General features: G+C 40.9%; 1 protein-coding gene across 7 annotated transcripts in view; it reads left to right on the top strand.

The window, feature by feature from the left end:
• The first annotated feature begins 1,875 nt into the window (after nucleotides 1-1,875).
• The window catches only part of ATP2C1 (ATPase secretory pathway Ca2+ transporting 1), a 52,745-nt gene continuing 39,879 nt past the window's right edge, over nucleotides 1,876-14,741 (top strand). For 4 of the 7 annotated variants that reach the window (XR_014228941.1, XM_082319208.1, XM_082319207.1 and 1 more), the window contains exons 1-2: nucleotides 1,876-2,072; nucleotides 2,545-2,695. Coding sequence is in view for 5 of the 7 variants with exons in the window: in XM_082319208.1 (XP_082175334.1) it covers nucleotides 2,690-2,695 (6 nt within the window). In the remaining 2 variants the exon portion in view is untranslated. Of the gene's footprint in view, nucleotides 2,073-2,526; nucleotides 2,774-14,741 lie in introns of all 7 variants that reach the window. The other 3 variants (XM_082319205.1, XM_082319206.1, XM_082319204.1) reach the window with 3 other exon arrangements.

The raw sequence follows: 14,741 nt of genomic DNA, 5'->3' as shown, positions 1-14,741 counted from the left end.
TACATAAGTTTTTCATATTTAATGCTAACATCTTATAGAAAGCCACCTGTTTCAAAAAAGTAACTAAACATTTTTCGTAATGAGTTATTGAGCATTGGTTTTGTGTTGAAATTGAGGCATCATAACTAGCGTCACAAGTAGCTCAACATGGTTCTTTGCTTGCCTTACAAACAAGTTAACAGAAGCAGTATCTTGGAGAAGAGTCACTGCTACAATGACGGTGCTACCTACTTGTAGTGGGATACTTCATGGAGTAACCACAGAGATATTCAAGTAACACGGCAACTACATGGGTCTGAAATTATGCATTAGGTATTCTCAAACAATTAACCTGCTTGTTGTCATCTTATTTTCCTGAATGCAAATATCTAGGGCCCATACTTTAAATCAGCGCTTGTAACTCTTCTTTACCTCTCACAATATATCGACAAATTTATATTTTAGCACTCAAACAAATTTATCTTCAAGAGCCTCAAAAGAGGAAAGTATGTTCTTTAACTTCACTTTGTTTAGCTGAGGAATTCAAGAGGCGTGCTATTATGGGCTCGGAGATTTAATTAAAATGTTTAAAATTTAGTTGTGTTTAAATGCTTCTTATGAACTGACAAAGACTGATTTTGGCTTCTGCTGCTCCTTAAGAAAAACAAAGCCGAGGTGACAGGTCGTTAATCATGAGATGTCAATGCAATTGTATTTCTCCGACCATGTTGTCATGCTCCTTTAGAAACGGGGTGCAAAGCCTACAATTAGCGTGTCTCCATTAGATTTTGACCTTGAAAGTCAAAAGGCATTTTGTTCTTACTAGTGCTGTGCATCATACCTTAAATATAAAATTTATTATCTTGGTGGAAATGACTTTTATTTAAAAGCTTCCCCAGCCTTGGAGCTCAGTATTGGAACGGTAGTTTCAAATAATATTCCTTTGGCATCTAGGTAAGCATAGTTGAATTGGTGAAGCATTTTATTTTTTCCACACTACTTAAGTACCAATAAGGGTTGGTGGTTACACGATTGGTAGCTAAAACCAGGTTTTAAAAGCAGTCACTGGAAGTGTTCTAAGATTTTTGTATTGAGTCTTTTTTTTTTTTTTTTTTTTTCCTTCTCTTTTTCCCCTAACATTTGAAAGAACATGATAACTTGTCTGGTGATTTGAAACTAACCGACTGCCAGCCTAGCCTGGGTATACCGTACCCCTAAAACCAGCAGCTACTCCATGTGTGTGACACTCGCTTTCATGGAAGCCCTGCTTCGGAGGCACACAGCACGGAGGGTGGCAAGGACACACTCTGAAGCGAGGGGGTGTTACGGGACTGTGTTTTCCCAGGACCAGCCCAGGGCCCGGGCCCGGAGGGCCGGGTTTGGCGCCCAGTCCTGGCACAGAGGCCGGCGGGGCCCAGGGCACGGCCCGGGCTCCTCCGCTCGGCAGCGGCGGGCCCTCCCGCAGAGCCCGGGCCAGCTCCCCGCTCCCCGGCTGCCCGCGCCGGTCGCTCTTCAGGCCGCTTAACGCTGCTCACGGCTCCATCTTCCTCATGGTAACGTCCTTTTCCTGCCCCGGCAGGGAGGTGAGGAGACCTCGCCGCGGAGGCGGGCGCCGGGGGCACCTCCAGAGCTCCCAGCAGTGGCCGGGGCGTTTAAACGCGTTTATTTCCGTGGCTCGCCGCGCTGTGGCGGGCAGCGCCCGGTGCCAGGACACAACGGCCACCCCGGCGCCCTCCCGCCCTGCGCTGTGGCGGGCAGCGCCCGGTGCCCTCCCGCCCTGCGCTGCCAGCCGGCAGCGGGCGCCCCCGTGCCGGGGCGCAGGCGCCCGTGCTGGGGGGGGGGGGGGGGGGGGTTCGCCCGCCCTTCCGCTGTCGCGCCCCGCCCCGTCCGCCGCCCGCGGAAGTGAGCGGAGCGGGGATGCGGCCGTGCCGCCGCTGCTGCTGCCCCGAGCCGCGGAGGTGAGAGGCGCGGGGAGGCGGCAGGGAGGAGGCGGCGGTGAGGGAGCTGCCGCTTGCGCCTCTCTTCCCCCCCTCCCTCCACAGCACCACCACCACCACCGCCCCCCTGCTTCCCGCGGCGGCCTGCGCTACAGGGTGAGCGGGCGGGGCCGGGGCGGCTGAGGGGGAGCCGGGGCGGGGGTCGCCGCGCGTCAGGGAGCCGCCGCTTTCCCCTCCTCGGCCGGCTCCCCCTGGCGCTGAGGGGACGGGGCGCGGGCAGGGCGGCGGCGGGGGCGGGGGGGTGCTTGGGGTGAGGGTTTATTTTTAGGTGCGGGGCGTTCATTTCGTGCGGAGCCCCTCCCCGGGCGGGACGCGGCTGTTGGCGGCGCTGGTGGCGGGGGGGAAGCGGCGGCGGCGGCGGCGCTGCTCTCTGTTGCTGTAGCTGCTGGGCAACTAATCCTGATCCTCGGTGGCCTCTGACAGCTCTGCGGGCCCCCTCTGTGCCTGTGCCTGCTCCGCGCTGGCGTGAGTGGAAAGGCGGTGGAGACCTATAGGGTTCGGCTGTGTGTGTGTTTTATTATTTTTTTTTATTTTATTTTTCCTCTTCTAGCCCTGGTTTCTCTTGCAGATGTTGCTGCAGGTGGGGGCAGAGGGAGCAGTGTGATTGCGTGGGATCTTGGGGCATCTCTCTCTTCACCTTTCAGCTCCCGCTCCAGTGCTGCTGTTGCTAAAGACTTTTGTAACTATCGACTCAAGTACAATTTCGATGGAAAATGAAGGTAAAGGTCTCATCAGAGTCACTGACTTCATTGGAGCTAAGAGGATTTTTGCATGCAATTTGGTGACAACTCCTACTGGTGCGTGTGTATGTTTTACCATTCCAGGGGTTTGCAGGGTTGCTCTCGTGTGTTAATCTTGTGGTAGGAATTTTGATCTGTATTTTGTAGTTTTAAGAATTGTAGGACCATCCTTTTTCTTTATTTGTACTGCCGCTTGTTGAACTAATCAGACAGATTTTATTCTCTCTTGACAGATACTCAAAGCCTCTATTGAGTGTTTTAGTGCTCCATGTGTTTGGAATAGAAATCTATTGTTTTATTTAGATAGAGGCTTCTGAGCATTAGTTGCTTGGTATTTGCTTAGATTATATGCTTTTGTTAAATTTTATCTTTCAGGGTGAAATTGCAAAGCATTAGTTGCATTTTGGTTGAAATATTTCTGTGCATATTCTGTGTTCTTAAAAATGACTTAATTTTGCTCTCTTGGACAGTATTTAATTAAAAAGTGGCACTGAAGTTTTGAGTTCTACCACTTGAAAGATCTGGTATAAAGTTGTAAACTCTATGTGCAAATAGAAGTTGCTCTATTATGGTTTCTCCTTCTTGTCTAGTTTGGAAATAACTTAATCCAGGGAGTTATTTCAGTTTTTCCATGCTGGGCTTCAGTTTATGCTCTGGGAACCTTGAAAGCCCCTTTGCGTCGGTGATACTGACTGTGAGCTTCACTGATTTTTTCCTATTTGACTCTGGGTGTTGAAAATCTCTGAAATGTATTATTTTTATTATTATATATTTAAGAAAAGAACTGTTGTTTTCCCCCACCCACCTCCCTTATGTCATCGATATTCTTTGAAGGTATTAGATGGATTTTTTTTTTTTTTTTTTTTAGGTGGCTACTGGATTTCCTTTGCTATAGGTTGTTATGTGGGACATAGGAGCTCCTTTTCCTCCCAGTCCATTCTGAAAAGAGAGGTGTTTTTTTAATAGTTTGACTTGAATGAAGAACTAGATTGAGTTTGTGGTGTAGACCAACTAAATTATTTTCTACGGTTGGATATTGTTGTGTTTTGAAATACGGTTGTCTTCCATGACTGGAAAGTTGTAGTAATTGTGAAGTCCAACCTGTGTTGAAAACTATGTGGGTTATTATAATCTGACATTTCAAAAGTCTTTTCTAACTTCAAAATAATGTTAGAATTTTCTTAATTCTATTGATCATGTCTTCCAACTGAATATTTGTAATAAAGAGCATGGAACTTGTCAGGTAGAAGGGATTTTGGAGTGTGGGGAACATCTCTAGAAGATTGATCTTTGTTTTGGGAGGCTAGGTAGCTGACAGAAGTAGTGTCAGTGCCTTTGCATTTCAGTCACTGTGTGGCAAATAAAAGATTTTTGAATGGGGCAGCACTGGGGGCAGGGGAAGCAAAGCAGGTGTAATGCCATTGAATAGAAATACACTGGGGGGGGCAGGAAAGTAGCTGTCTGACATTTGTGTGGCAAAACCAAAATGGCAGGAAGACTTTTAATGCCTTTTAGTTCTATTAACAAATAAATAGTGTATCATAAATGTAGTTTATAATCAAGTTGTGTATGGTAGTATGGCCTATTCTAATTCTTCTGAATGCTGGTAGCACAAAGATGGCACTTAAGTTTCTTATGGAATACATAAATTATGTTTAAAAATCAGTAATATGTGTATGACAGAAGTAACTTTAAAAAAAAAGCTTTATCTAGGGGGAAAAAATAAAAGATTGAGATGCATATTTCAAAGGCAGAAATAAATGCTATGGTTTGTTGAGGGCTTTCAAAATGGAATAGGCTTCTGGGGGTAGGAGGAAAGCTAAACTTCAGTATAAAAGACTGAGTTGGTTCTCTTAACCTTTGAATTACTTCCTCTCCATTCTTTCTACTCTTCCTCCCCCTAATTCTGTCTCCAGACAGGCACATATATTTGCAACTGTCTACTGTCTGTTTTGGTGTTTTTGGTATTCTGAGCTCTTCTTTTTCTATCCATTTGACATTTTGAGACAGCTAGACACTGGGAGCTTTCTTATTGGAACTTTTCAGCACTCTTGAGAGGATCCTTAATGTATTTTCTCCTGGAGACAGTTGAAGAATCTTTGTAATCTTGTAGAACAAAGATTACAGTTAGAATACCTTTAAACTTTTTTTTTTTTTTTTTTTTGGTTTGCAAGTTTGTGTTTGAAAGGTCTCTGGTTTGGATATTGAGTAAGAGATGGCAGATTCACCCCGCGACCCCCTGTATTTGGATGAATATTCAAATTCAAGATTGGGAAGTGATAAGATGGTTTGGAAAACTGATGTTTTCCTGTGTTAGTTCAGTTGTCATAAGCAGTATTTTATGTTTACTCAAAGCTAGTTAATGTTTTGTCCCAAGGCTCTGTGGTTCCTGTCTCTTGTGTTGGGATGACTAAACTTCCGCAAAATTCATGCGTCTCATGGTAATGGGGAAGAGGCAAATTCCCATCATAGAAAGACTTCTGCTTAGTTCAATAAAACTGTGGCTTAGAGGAATGATGTTTGTATTTCTGTTTGGAAAGATAGAATTTTGCGACTTCTTTCCATAAGTGGAACTTTTTCTTAAACTGTAGGCAGTCAAGAGAACTTGCAGCTGTTTAGACAAAACATAACTCTGAGGGCAAACTAGGTTTTGTAATTTTTGTATCTCTCCATTGATGCCTTTGGGACATTTTGAGTAATTTTCTATGATTGTAGTCTAAATTGTTTTTTCTTTCTTTTATCACCATCTTTTAGATTGTGACAGGTTCTTTGTTCTACTGAAGATTGTCTTGTAGAAGACTGCCTTTTAGTAGAAAAATGAAGAATGCAGTTTAGCTTACATCAACTTTAAGCTTGTGTGCTCTGAGGTCAGATTATGATTACAAATACAAACTGTTAAATATGAGTACTGTTTTGTTACCAAAGCCTTCTGTAACATCTGTTTTCACATCGTTAAGTGTCTAACAGAAGAAGTCAGAGTAATGTTTTTCCCACCTGTAAACAAAAAAGACTTTCCCAAAATCATGTAGAAGGTTGGTAGAAAAACTCAGACCAGACTTACTGTAAGTAATAAGAACATCATGTGGTGATTCTGAAATCCTCCTTAATCTTCATTGTTTTGAGTCCTGGTTAAGTGGAGCTAATCTTCAAAGACGACTGTTAATTTCAGTCTATAGTCTGTCAGTAGTAATTTCAGGATAATTTTGATAATTGGATGAATAGTGAGATATAACTCAAGAATTTTTTTTTTTTCTTTGAAAAAGATGCTTCAGTTCTTCACATAATCCTGAGATGACAAATGAATTGGTTTTGCTTGTCATGTGCTTGAAGTGCAGTTGAATTTCCTAATGAGTTTCATGGGTGTTTTTCTTAAATGGTGAAAATGGGCTTAGTTGCTAAACTAACAGATTGAAGACCAGTGAATAGTGTTTGGGGGGCAGTGAGTTAGGACCCTGGACTAGCTCATCATGGATTAGGCAGCTGTAAGTACTGATGAAGGGGTGGAGTGTGTGTACCTGCAACTGAAAACAGAGGGGGAAGGGATGCCTGCTGCAGCAGTGACTTGAAAACAATTTAAATTCTTCCAGAGTGGCATAATCGATTGTTTCATGGAAGTAATATCCAAAATAATAAGAATGAAATTTGTGATGGAAAATGTTAGAAATTCTGAAATGGACGTGGTGTTATCACAGCAGTTCACATTCCTTTTGACATGTAGATGATTTCTTAATAAACTAATAGGTGAAACAAGAATTTTAGTATTCATTGATTACTGTTTCTTACTATCTGCAGCTTGCAGAAAATGAGAACCCCCATACTTCACACTTCTGTTCGCAAAAAAGTCACATCTTTTGTGCTTAACTTGGAGGATAAGGTGAGAGAAGAGATTTGTTTGTTTGTTTGTTTTTTTACTTTTTTAAAAAAGACCAGTTCTAGTAGATACCTTCCTATCGTTTAACAGTGCTTTGGTAACTTGACTGCTAAGTTAACATAGCACTTGTCTTGCATTAGAAACATAGATTTCCTTTTTAATTGAACAGTCAGTGTCATCTTTTAATCTGTTGTTGACTGGTTGATGGAGCATTAGATAGTTTTAGTCTTTCCTTTCCCCTTTTTTCCCCATCCCCATTCAGAAATGTTAATCTATAATAATCTAGAAGTGGTTTAAGATGGAATCTGCTTGAGTTCAGACATTGCAGAATGTATGTTTATTATTTTGCTAGCTTTGTAATCCCTTTACATGGGGAGTCTATGGCATCTTTTCTTAGTGAGTCAGGAAAAACAGTGATGTAAGGAAAATGCAGCCAATTCTTAGGGTAGCTAATTTAACAAAAGAGGAAACAAACATTTTCGTTTGCTTTTTTGGTGAAGAGTTTGACAAGTGTGCGGTGATCTTGGGATGCTCTTCTATAGGACTGAATGAAATGGTCTCATTACTACTGAAAGAAGATCCTACTCTTAGCTGGGTTCCTGCTATATGTGTTGTGCAGGCTGTCATGGTCGCTGAGTTTGTCTGGCTTGCTAGCTTGGCAGAAGGTTAGCCCAGCCCTTCTTTCCCCTTGCCCCCTGTTGGACAGCTTTGTGTTGAACTAGTAAGTTGAATAGGCTCATGAAGTATCTAGTTAATGTCAAAACCAGTGAGGGACAAAGCAGTGGGACCTCCTCCTTTTATCATAAGCAGACTGTTAGCTTGACTCACTTCTTTATGTAGTCATAGCTTCAGTTCAATATACATTCACCCATAGGTCATGGTGGAATTTTGCATGAGTGGAATAAGTTAATAACTAGATTTTAGTTGCGAGACCTGCATTTGAATTGGTGAAAGAGTTCAGGTGATACCTAATTGACACTGGGTGATAAAATTGGCATTTACAATATGGTTTGTAGAAGCTAGAAGGAATGATAAAGTTACAATGTAGAGAAGAGAAGGAAAATAAAATAATCAAGGTATGAATTCGGGACAAGCATCTGCTTCTAGTTACTTATTTTTTAAGCATTCTACTCTAAACAATTAGAAGGGATAAAATGGATAATGGGTTAGCAGATGCAGGCTACAGAATCTTTTTCAAAGGCTTTTAAAACATTTTTAAGTCATAAATTTTCTGCAGCACTTTTTTCAGCATACATAATTCACAAAAAAAAGCGTGGTGAATACAATGTTGCTGCTTTCCTGATACTAATTATAAGAAAGCTTATTACCATAAGTAGAATAATTATGCAGTGAGTTATGTTTGCATTTAAATAGGCACTGACACTAGCTTGGTCCTGAGAACTGTTACAAACAGTAAGTTCAGGATTTTTTTAATTAGAACTTTATTTTGTCACGTTGTGACGTAACTGCATAGCTGTCAAGGATATAATCAATGATTAGGTCTTGGAGCTTCATTCATTATTTTAATTATTTTAAACAAATAAATACTGAGCAAATATTTCTATTGGTGTGTTTGCTTAATACAATTATGTGGCAACTAAAGTCTGCACATGTCATGGATACATTAGTAGTATATCACAGGGTGGTAAAATTCTTTATTAGTGGTTGCTTCATTTTGAGAATCTCAGCACTTCAAAGTGTTATGAGATGGAAGCAGACTATTGGAGACGAGCCATATGATCTTATTTCTAAGCCTAAGTGTTCTCTTCTAGAAAGTTAGCAACTTTCTGGCAAGATACATGACGGATATTTAGACCCAAAGTCTTTTGGCCTTGAACTTCTAAAATGCTTCATATGAATCAGGATTTAAGCAGGGGCGTATGCTATTTGGAGTCAAGTGAGATCTGGCCATCGGTGCTCTCTTCCTTGGGTGATGAGTTTCTGAACTGACCCAGTGCTATTATACGTGAACTTTGCTTTCATCAAGGCATTAGCATTGATTTGATCATTTTAGTGTGTGCTTAGGATTCTGTATCTTTTTGTTCTTCTGATTAATAAGTAATGAAAAATGTATGAAATGTTCAAGCAGACTTTTCCAGTGTTCAAGGAGTTTTTTTGAACAGGAAGAATCAAAGCTGAATATTTTGGCCAATAAAATACAGATTGGTCTGGTGTGTTTGTCAATGCATTCTTGGTAACTCTGATGCTACCTCAAGGCTTTCAGCAACCAGGCTTTAAAGTCATCATAGTACATCCTCTAGAGTATGCAGAAATGCTCTAAATGGTAAATCTTTTGTAGCAGTTGAATACAAAGTTTGAATGTCTGGTGTTCTTCAGTTTCAACTGTATGCTACATAAATGGGCTAAAGGAAAATAAAGTGGTTTGGACAGACATGGTGTTGGGGATTTAGTCTGAATTTTTGTTGCGATTACTCCTACAGTCTACAGCACTGCAGTCTGGTTAAGGTATCATTATTTTTGTGCAGTATTTTCTCTAGCTAGAGAATGGGCATTTGTCATTCACAAGGCTTGCAAGATAACCACATGGAATATACTACGATTACAGAAAATTGCTCAGCTTTACTGTTGTGCTGGTGGCCTCAGTTGAACTAGATGTCCTACTTTCCTTTCTACTTTTTTAAATTAAATAAGACATGGTGAAACATCCTGAAAGAGTAAGACGCATTTCAGGTTGTGGAGATGTGTTTCTCAGAGAAGTGTTTTTGAGAAGATATTTTTAGTACTTAAGTATTTTTAGTACTTGAAAATAGTTCTTGAGTTTTATAGACTACTGTAGAGTTAGTAAGTTGGATGTTAAATGGAGTATTGTAGACTTTATTACATTGCCTGAAGTAGATGGGGTTGGGGATAGGTCTCTCTTAAATATTTTACAACTTTTAAGATTGGGCAAACCTTGAGATTCAAGACGGTTGGTGTCAGTATTCAGATTTCTCTTTCTTAGTTGGTCAGAAATACAGAAGTGTTGTGTACCAAGGAGTACAGTTCTGCATTATGGCTGGTGGTTGGCCATAGTGAAAGTCTTAAGCACTGCTGAAATAGTACTCAAATACAAGGCAGTTGTTTTCAGGCTTACGGGGCAGCTTAGCAGGTTGTTCTCATAATTTGGGTATTTATATTTCTTTAGCTAATGGGTGGTGTCTCTGCCAGGTTGGCTATCGCCGCTTTTCTGTAAAGTCTTAGGAAATAATGCACAATAGCAAGGGGCTGAAACTATGTGACCTCCCAGGATAGAAATTACTCTGCAAGGAGAACTCGTTAATGCAAATTAGCGTTTCTCTTTCCTTCTGGCTTTTTTAGAGACAGAACTTTTCTGTGTGCACTTCCTTTGATGTGGGGACTCCTGGTAAAATGGTTAAACTAAAATACCGTTGAATAGGAACAAATTTCTTTGAATATTAGAATACAGGGCTGCTGCAGCTGTTTCCCCAGAAGTGAAAAATCATCACACTTTTCCAAAGGAGTCCATTCAAATGAAGACAGTAGACAGTAACTTCAAAGCTTTCAAAAAAGTATTTCTTCTCCTGAGCAAACAGTGCCTGGTAGAAAACAAGTGGCTCATTAGTCTGCAGACTTCAACTTTTTGGGGGTGGGAAGGGGCAGCTCTTTGCAGTGGCAAGTAAAATACTCTTCTTGCAAATTGATCGTGGATGTTTGTGTTGAATGAGTGTTGGCACGGTACTTGTTGATCTAAGAAAGCAGCGTTATTTCCCATAAAGGTATTTGTCAGAGTGTAATACTCTGTGACCAGGTTCTTTTGGATAATCCGTGTATGGAGGGTGTAATATTTAATATCAAGTGGGTGTATTTGCAGGTATTTGGTGTTATGTGGGATTTCTGATATAGCAGAATGATGCATTTGTACTATATTTTAAGTATGTTTTGTAAGCTGCACTTAGCAAAATATAGAAATTGCAATACACAGTTCAGTTGCCATACCAATGTGATTCCCATTACCAGTCTCTATAATATGCTCACCATCACGATGCTGGGCATCCCCGGTCGCCGGAAAGGAATGTGGGGGTTGAAACCAGCTCAAGCCTGTTGCTGTCTTTGAAATATTGTTGGTTGTTCAGTGCATGTGTTGGGCTGAGCCACATACATCCCCCCATGCTGGTTGGGCTAACGCAGATATTCACATTCTTTTGATGAAACGGGAGAGGGGAGAAGCATTTACACCACTAGTTGATCCACTCAACTGGCGTAATTATTTATCCAAAGCAAAGGCCACCCTCTGGTCCCCATTGTGTTGAGGTAAAGTTAGCCTCTCTGCAACAGATGTGGTTAGTCACACCCTACATTATTTCCTGAGCTTCACGGGTGCATTGCCCTTGCCCGCCTCCTCTGAGCCTTCTGTTATAAGGGTTTATTGGTCAGTCACGGTATTTGAGTATTTTTCATGTCTAAATTTACAGGGTTTTGAGACTCATTAGAGAAATTGCTAGTTGAGAATACAGGAAGTAATTGGTCTTGGTGATTTAATCACGTATGAGGTACAAACAACTCTGTCAGTGCAGTCTGTATAGATGAAGCCTTCCTGAATATAACTTCCAATTTTCTGCACATCATTAAAAAATTAGTTCAGAAGCCAAGAATAAGACATTAAATAATGGAGTTTACTTAATCAAAGTAAGTTTGTAGCTTGTCTGCATTTATAGCTTGTGAACTTGGTTGCACTGATTTTTATTTATTTTATTAAATCTGTATCCACCACACTCAGCTACTTCTACCTGCTTCTTTTGTTAGCATAACTGGTGAATTTCACTGGAGGTTTAATTCCTGTTAGGACCTGGCAGAATTTCATGGAGGAAGTTGCATCATAGTCACAACCAGGGTGGGTATTGCTTGTTCCAGAATGGTCTGAGTGTTCTTTGCTCTTCTCTGCCCTGCCTCCACTTCTGGAATCCTGCTGTGTATCCAGGGTTTGCTTCTGGATGTGCAGTTGGTCTAGGACTTACTGTAGCTATTGAGCGTGCCTAATGCTTCATATCTGACAGAACTGACAGAAAAGAGGATTACTTCCTTCTGGCTAGAGTATTTTCCTTAAAGGTATCTTTCACAGCCAAGAATCTTTGCCTAGCGGGAACTGTTTCCAGAGTCCACGTGCACACACATGGAGACTCAGGCCTCTATGCCTATTGACATCTAGTTGATCTCTAGCCCTGTGTACTTTCAGGTTGCAGATAGTGCAGAAGAGGTAAGTGCTTGGCATTTTGTTACCGTGTGCAATGATGTCTACAGTAGTTGATCTACCCTTCCACACCTGCCATCCCAGCTCCGAATTGTACAGAACTGGAGAAGAACATGCTTAGTAGGATCTGAGCTTTCTAAACCTTTTAGTATACATCACATATAGTTTGATCATACAGAAAATTCAGGAATTGAGAAGCTTGTAAGTTTCAAGCTGTGTTGTATTCAGTGAAACACCTTTTTATTAGGTTGTTGAACACTATAATTCTTTACAGTGCAGGGAAGATAGATTAAAAAATGGAAGCTAATTCTTGTGGTGGATGAGGAAGTGTTGATTCTTTCGGAATCCCAGTAAGAAAGGCACAAACACTTGCAAGGCAGATCACTATTAATAACTCAGAAAAGATGATAGCAAGGTATAAAATCATATGTCCTTTCTGATGCTGGGAACCCTGAGATGATAGGGCTTTGGATGGATTTCTGGTCAGGGCATGGCACACTGTAGATCTTGTCCACTCTGAGTTTGCAAGTACTCTTACGGGGTTTTGCTCACAGTACAGGTTCATCAATCACAGATAGCATTTGGGTCTGGAATGTGGGCTTTGAAGTGTCCCTTGGACAACATGCTGTAATATCCTTATTTCATTAATAAAGCTGCAGTTCCTGAGCAGGTGCATTTGATATTTCAAGTGGAAAAGACAATGTACAGTACATATACTTAAGATTAAATGCACATTTATTAATTACACATCGATTACATGTACGTTCATTAATTTTACTATTGATTAGACACAGCGTGATTCGGTAGCAGTCGCACGGTATCTGCAATACAGAGGCATCTACCTGGATGTGGGTCACTAACTGCTTGTACAATAATAGTCTTACAGATTGATCGCTACAAACGAGTCAAAAGATCTTTGTAGTACTTGAGTTGGCTTGAAAGGGATTTGGTTTTACAGGGACTGGTGGGGTAGATTCAGACTGACCAAATCAGCTGTTCAGATGGAGGGGAAGATTCAGAAGAAAGTGATAGGTATGGTTAAGAGGCAAATATTGGAAAGCATGTAGAGTCAACGCTTCCAGTCATCTTTTTACATTTCCAGTTGTGCTGCAGTGTTTCCCAAGAACTGGCTCTACTAGCCTGCAGTTTGTCAGTGAGTCTTCTTGTTGGTAGGGTTAACAGTTTTTTCTGAAAGTAGAGTACCCAAACCCAGATGCATTCTTTTCCCTTGGGTTTCTGAAGGAGCTTCTCAAAGAAAGAATCAGCATTTCTCTTTAACTACTTCAACTTCAATGTCATTGTTTTTTAAACCTCTTCCCCCCCCCCCCCCCCCCCCCCCCCCCCCCCGTAGTTTTGTTTTTACACCACCTTTGTATTTTGCACTCATAGGTCAGTTCAGTAACTGCATGTAATATTTACAGGACTTTATATTAGCTAATTAGCTAATATGTTTTGATCACGAGCTTGTCTAAAAATAGATTTTGCTATGAGAATGCTCTAAACTTTTAGACCGCTCTCAGTGAATGTAAGTCCTGCCATTTGCATTCTCTGAGGAAGGAGAGCTAAAATTTCCCCTTAAAAAAAATTGTAAAAGTATCTCAATGTCAGTGAGCCCTGCTGGTTGATAATGGACCGTTGCTGCTAAGCTGAGAAACAGAATGATAGAGGTAGGTTGTTGGTACTTGATATTGGTCACGATCGAACGAGGGTAGGCAGAATTTTGTAGTGTATGAGGAAGAAGAAACAGTAACGCATTACTGTTGACTAGATTTTTCTTTAGAGAAAACAGAAGGGAAGTCTGAATTTATGGTACTGTAAGCCTTCCAGACTAATTTGTATTAATTTTGATAAACATACTTTGGTCTCAGTTCCGTGTTCATGTGATTTATGCATGTTTCTTGGTCTAGAAATGGTGGTGTGTACGTTGGAAGTGGTCCAAGAAAAGTCCTTCCTGAGGCAGCTATTTATTTTTGTTAGTTAGCATCCTGCTTCTTTGTTCCTTGGTAGAGTTAGCTGCAAGTGGGGAATGGGAAGTTGTAGTCATAGCTCCAAAAGCTTCAGTGGTCATGTATGTGCTGCCTATCTGATACTGCAGCATAGGCCAGTATCGTTTCTTAGCCCAATTATCCATATAAAAACTTGGCCTGCAACGAAGTACTGAAGTGTTTTAAGGTATCAGCTGATAGATGCTTGAAAATGAGTTGCAGCATAGGATGGGAAGACATCTTACTATATGTGAGTTGACTCCTTTAATATAGAAAACTGTGGTTTTGGGGGTGGCTTCTGTTGGATATGCTGAAAGGTGTTGCACAAGCCCAGATTGCCAGTGTGCAGATCTGGGCGGCAGTGCAGTGGACTGTAGAGCACTGCTCACAGTATTGAATAAGTAATCTTTCCCTTGCTTTGTGGAAGTAATGCATAGTAAAGGCAAAATTATTTGCTTGAATCTAGTTATTGTGTTCCAGCAGATAGCAAGCACTTTTTCCAACTATTTTTTTGGATCTAAATCTGTTAGTGTAACCCACTTTATATTTTGGAAGGTAGCGATGAAGGGAACAGTGATCAGTTTCTCATTGGCTAAACAATTGAATTTAAATGTTGGCAAAGTGTTAGATATTTGAAACTGTTCTTTTCTGAACTACAAGTGTAGTTTAACCTACACAGATTGTAGAGGTTTTTGAGAAATTAAATGAAGATCCATCCAGAATTGTCTTACAATATGTAATTTTGCTCTAGAGAAAGGAGCTGGCTACAGAAGGACCTTCTGAGCCTTTATTTCTCTAATCCTATACCAGATTGTAGATTTTTTTTCACTGCATACAGTACAGTATTCTTCATAAAAGTGGAAGATTATATGAATGAAACACACATTCAAAATCAATGCCTTCTTGTGTCTGTCACAAAAAGGTTTTCAAAATAGACTTTGTAGCACAATTCTTCTGCGC

Source organism: Platalea leucorodia (genome assembly GCF_965183815.1).
Source record: "Platalea leucorodia genome assembly, chromosome: 1".
Lineage (NCBI taxonomy): Eukaryota > Metazoa > Chordata > Aves > Pelecaniformes > Threskiornithidae > Platalea > Platalea leucorodia.
This window is presented reverse-complemented; position numbering and strand designations above follow the sequence as displayed.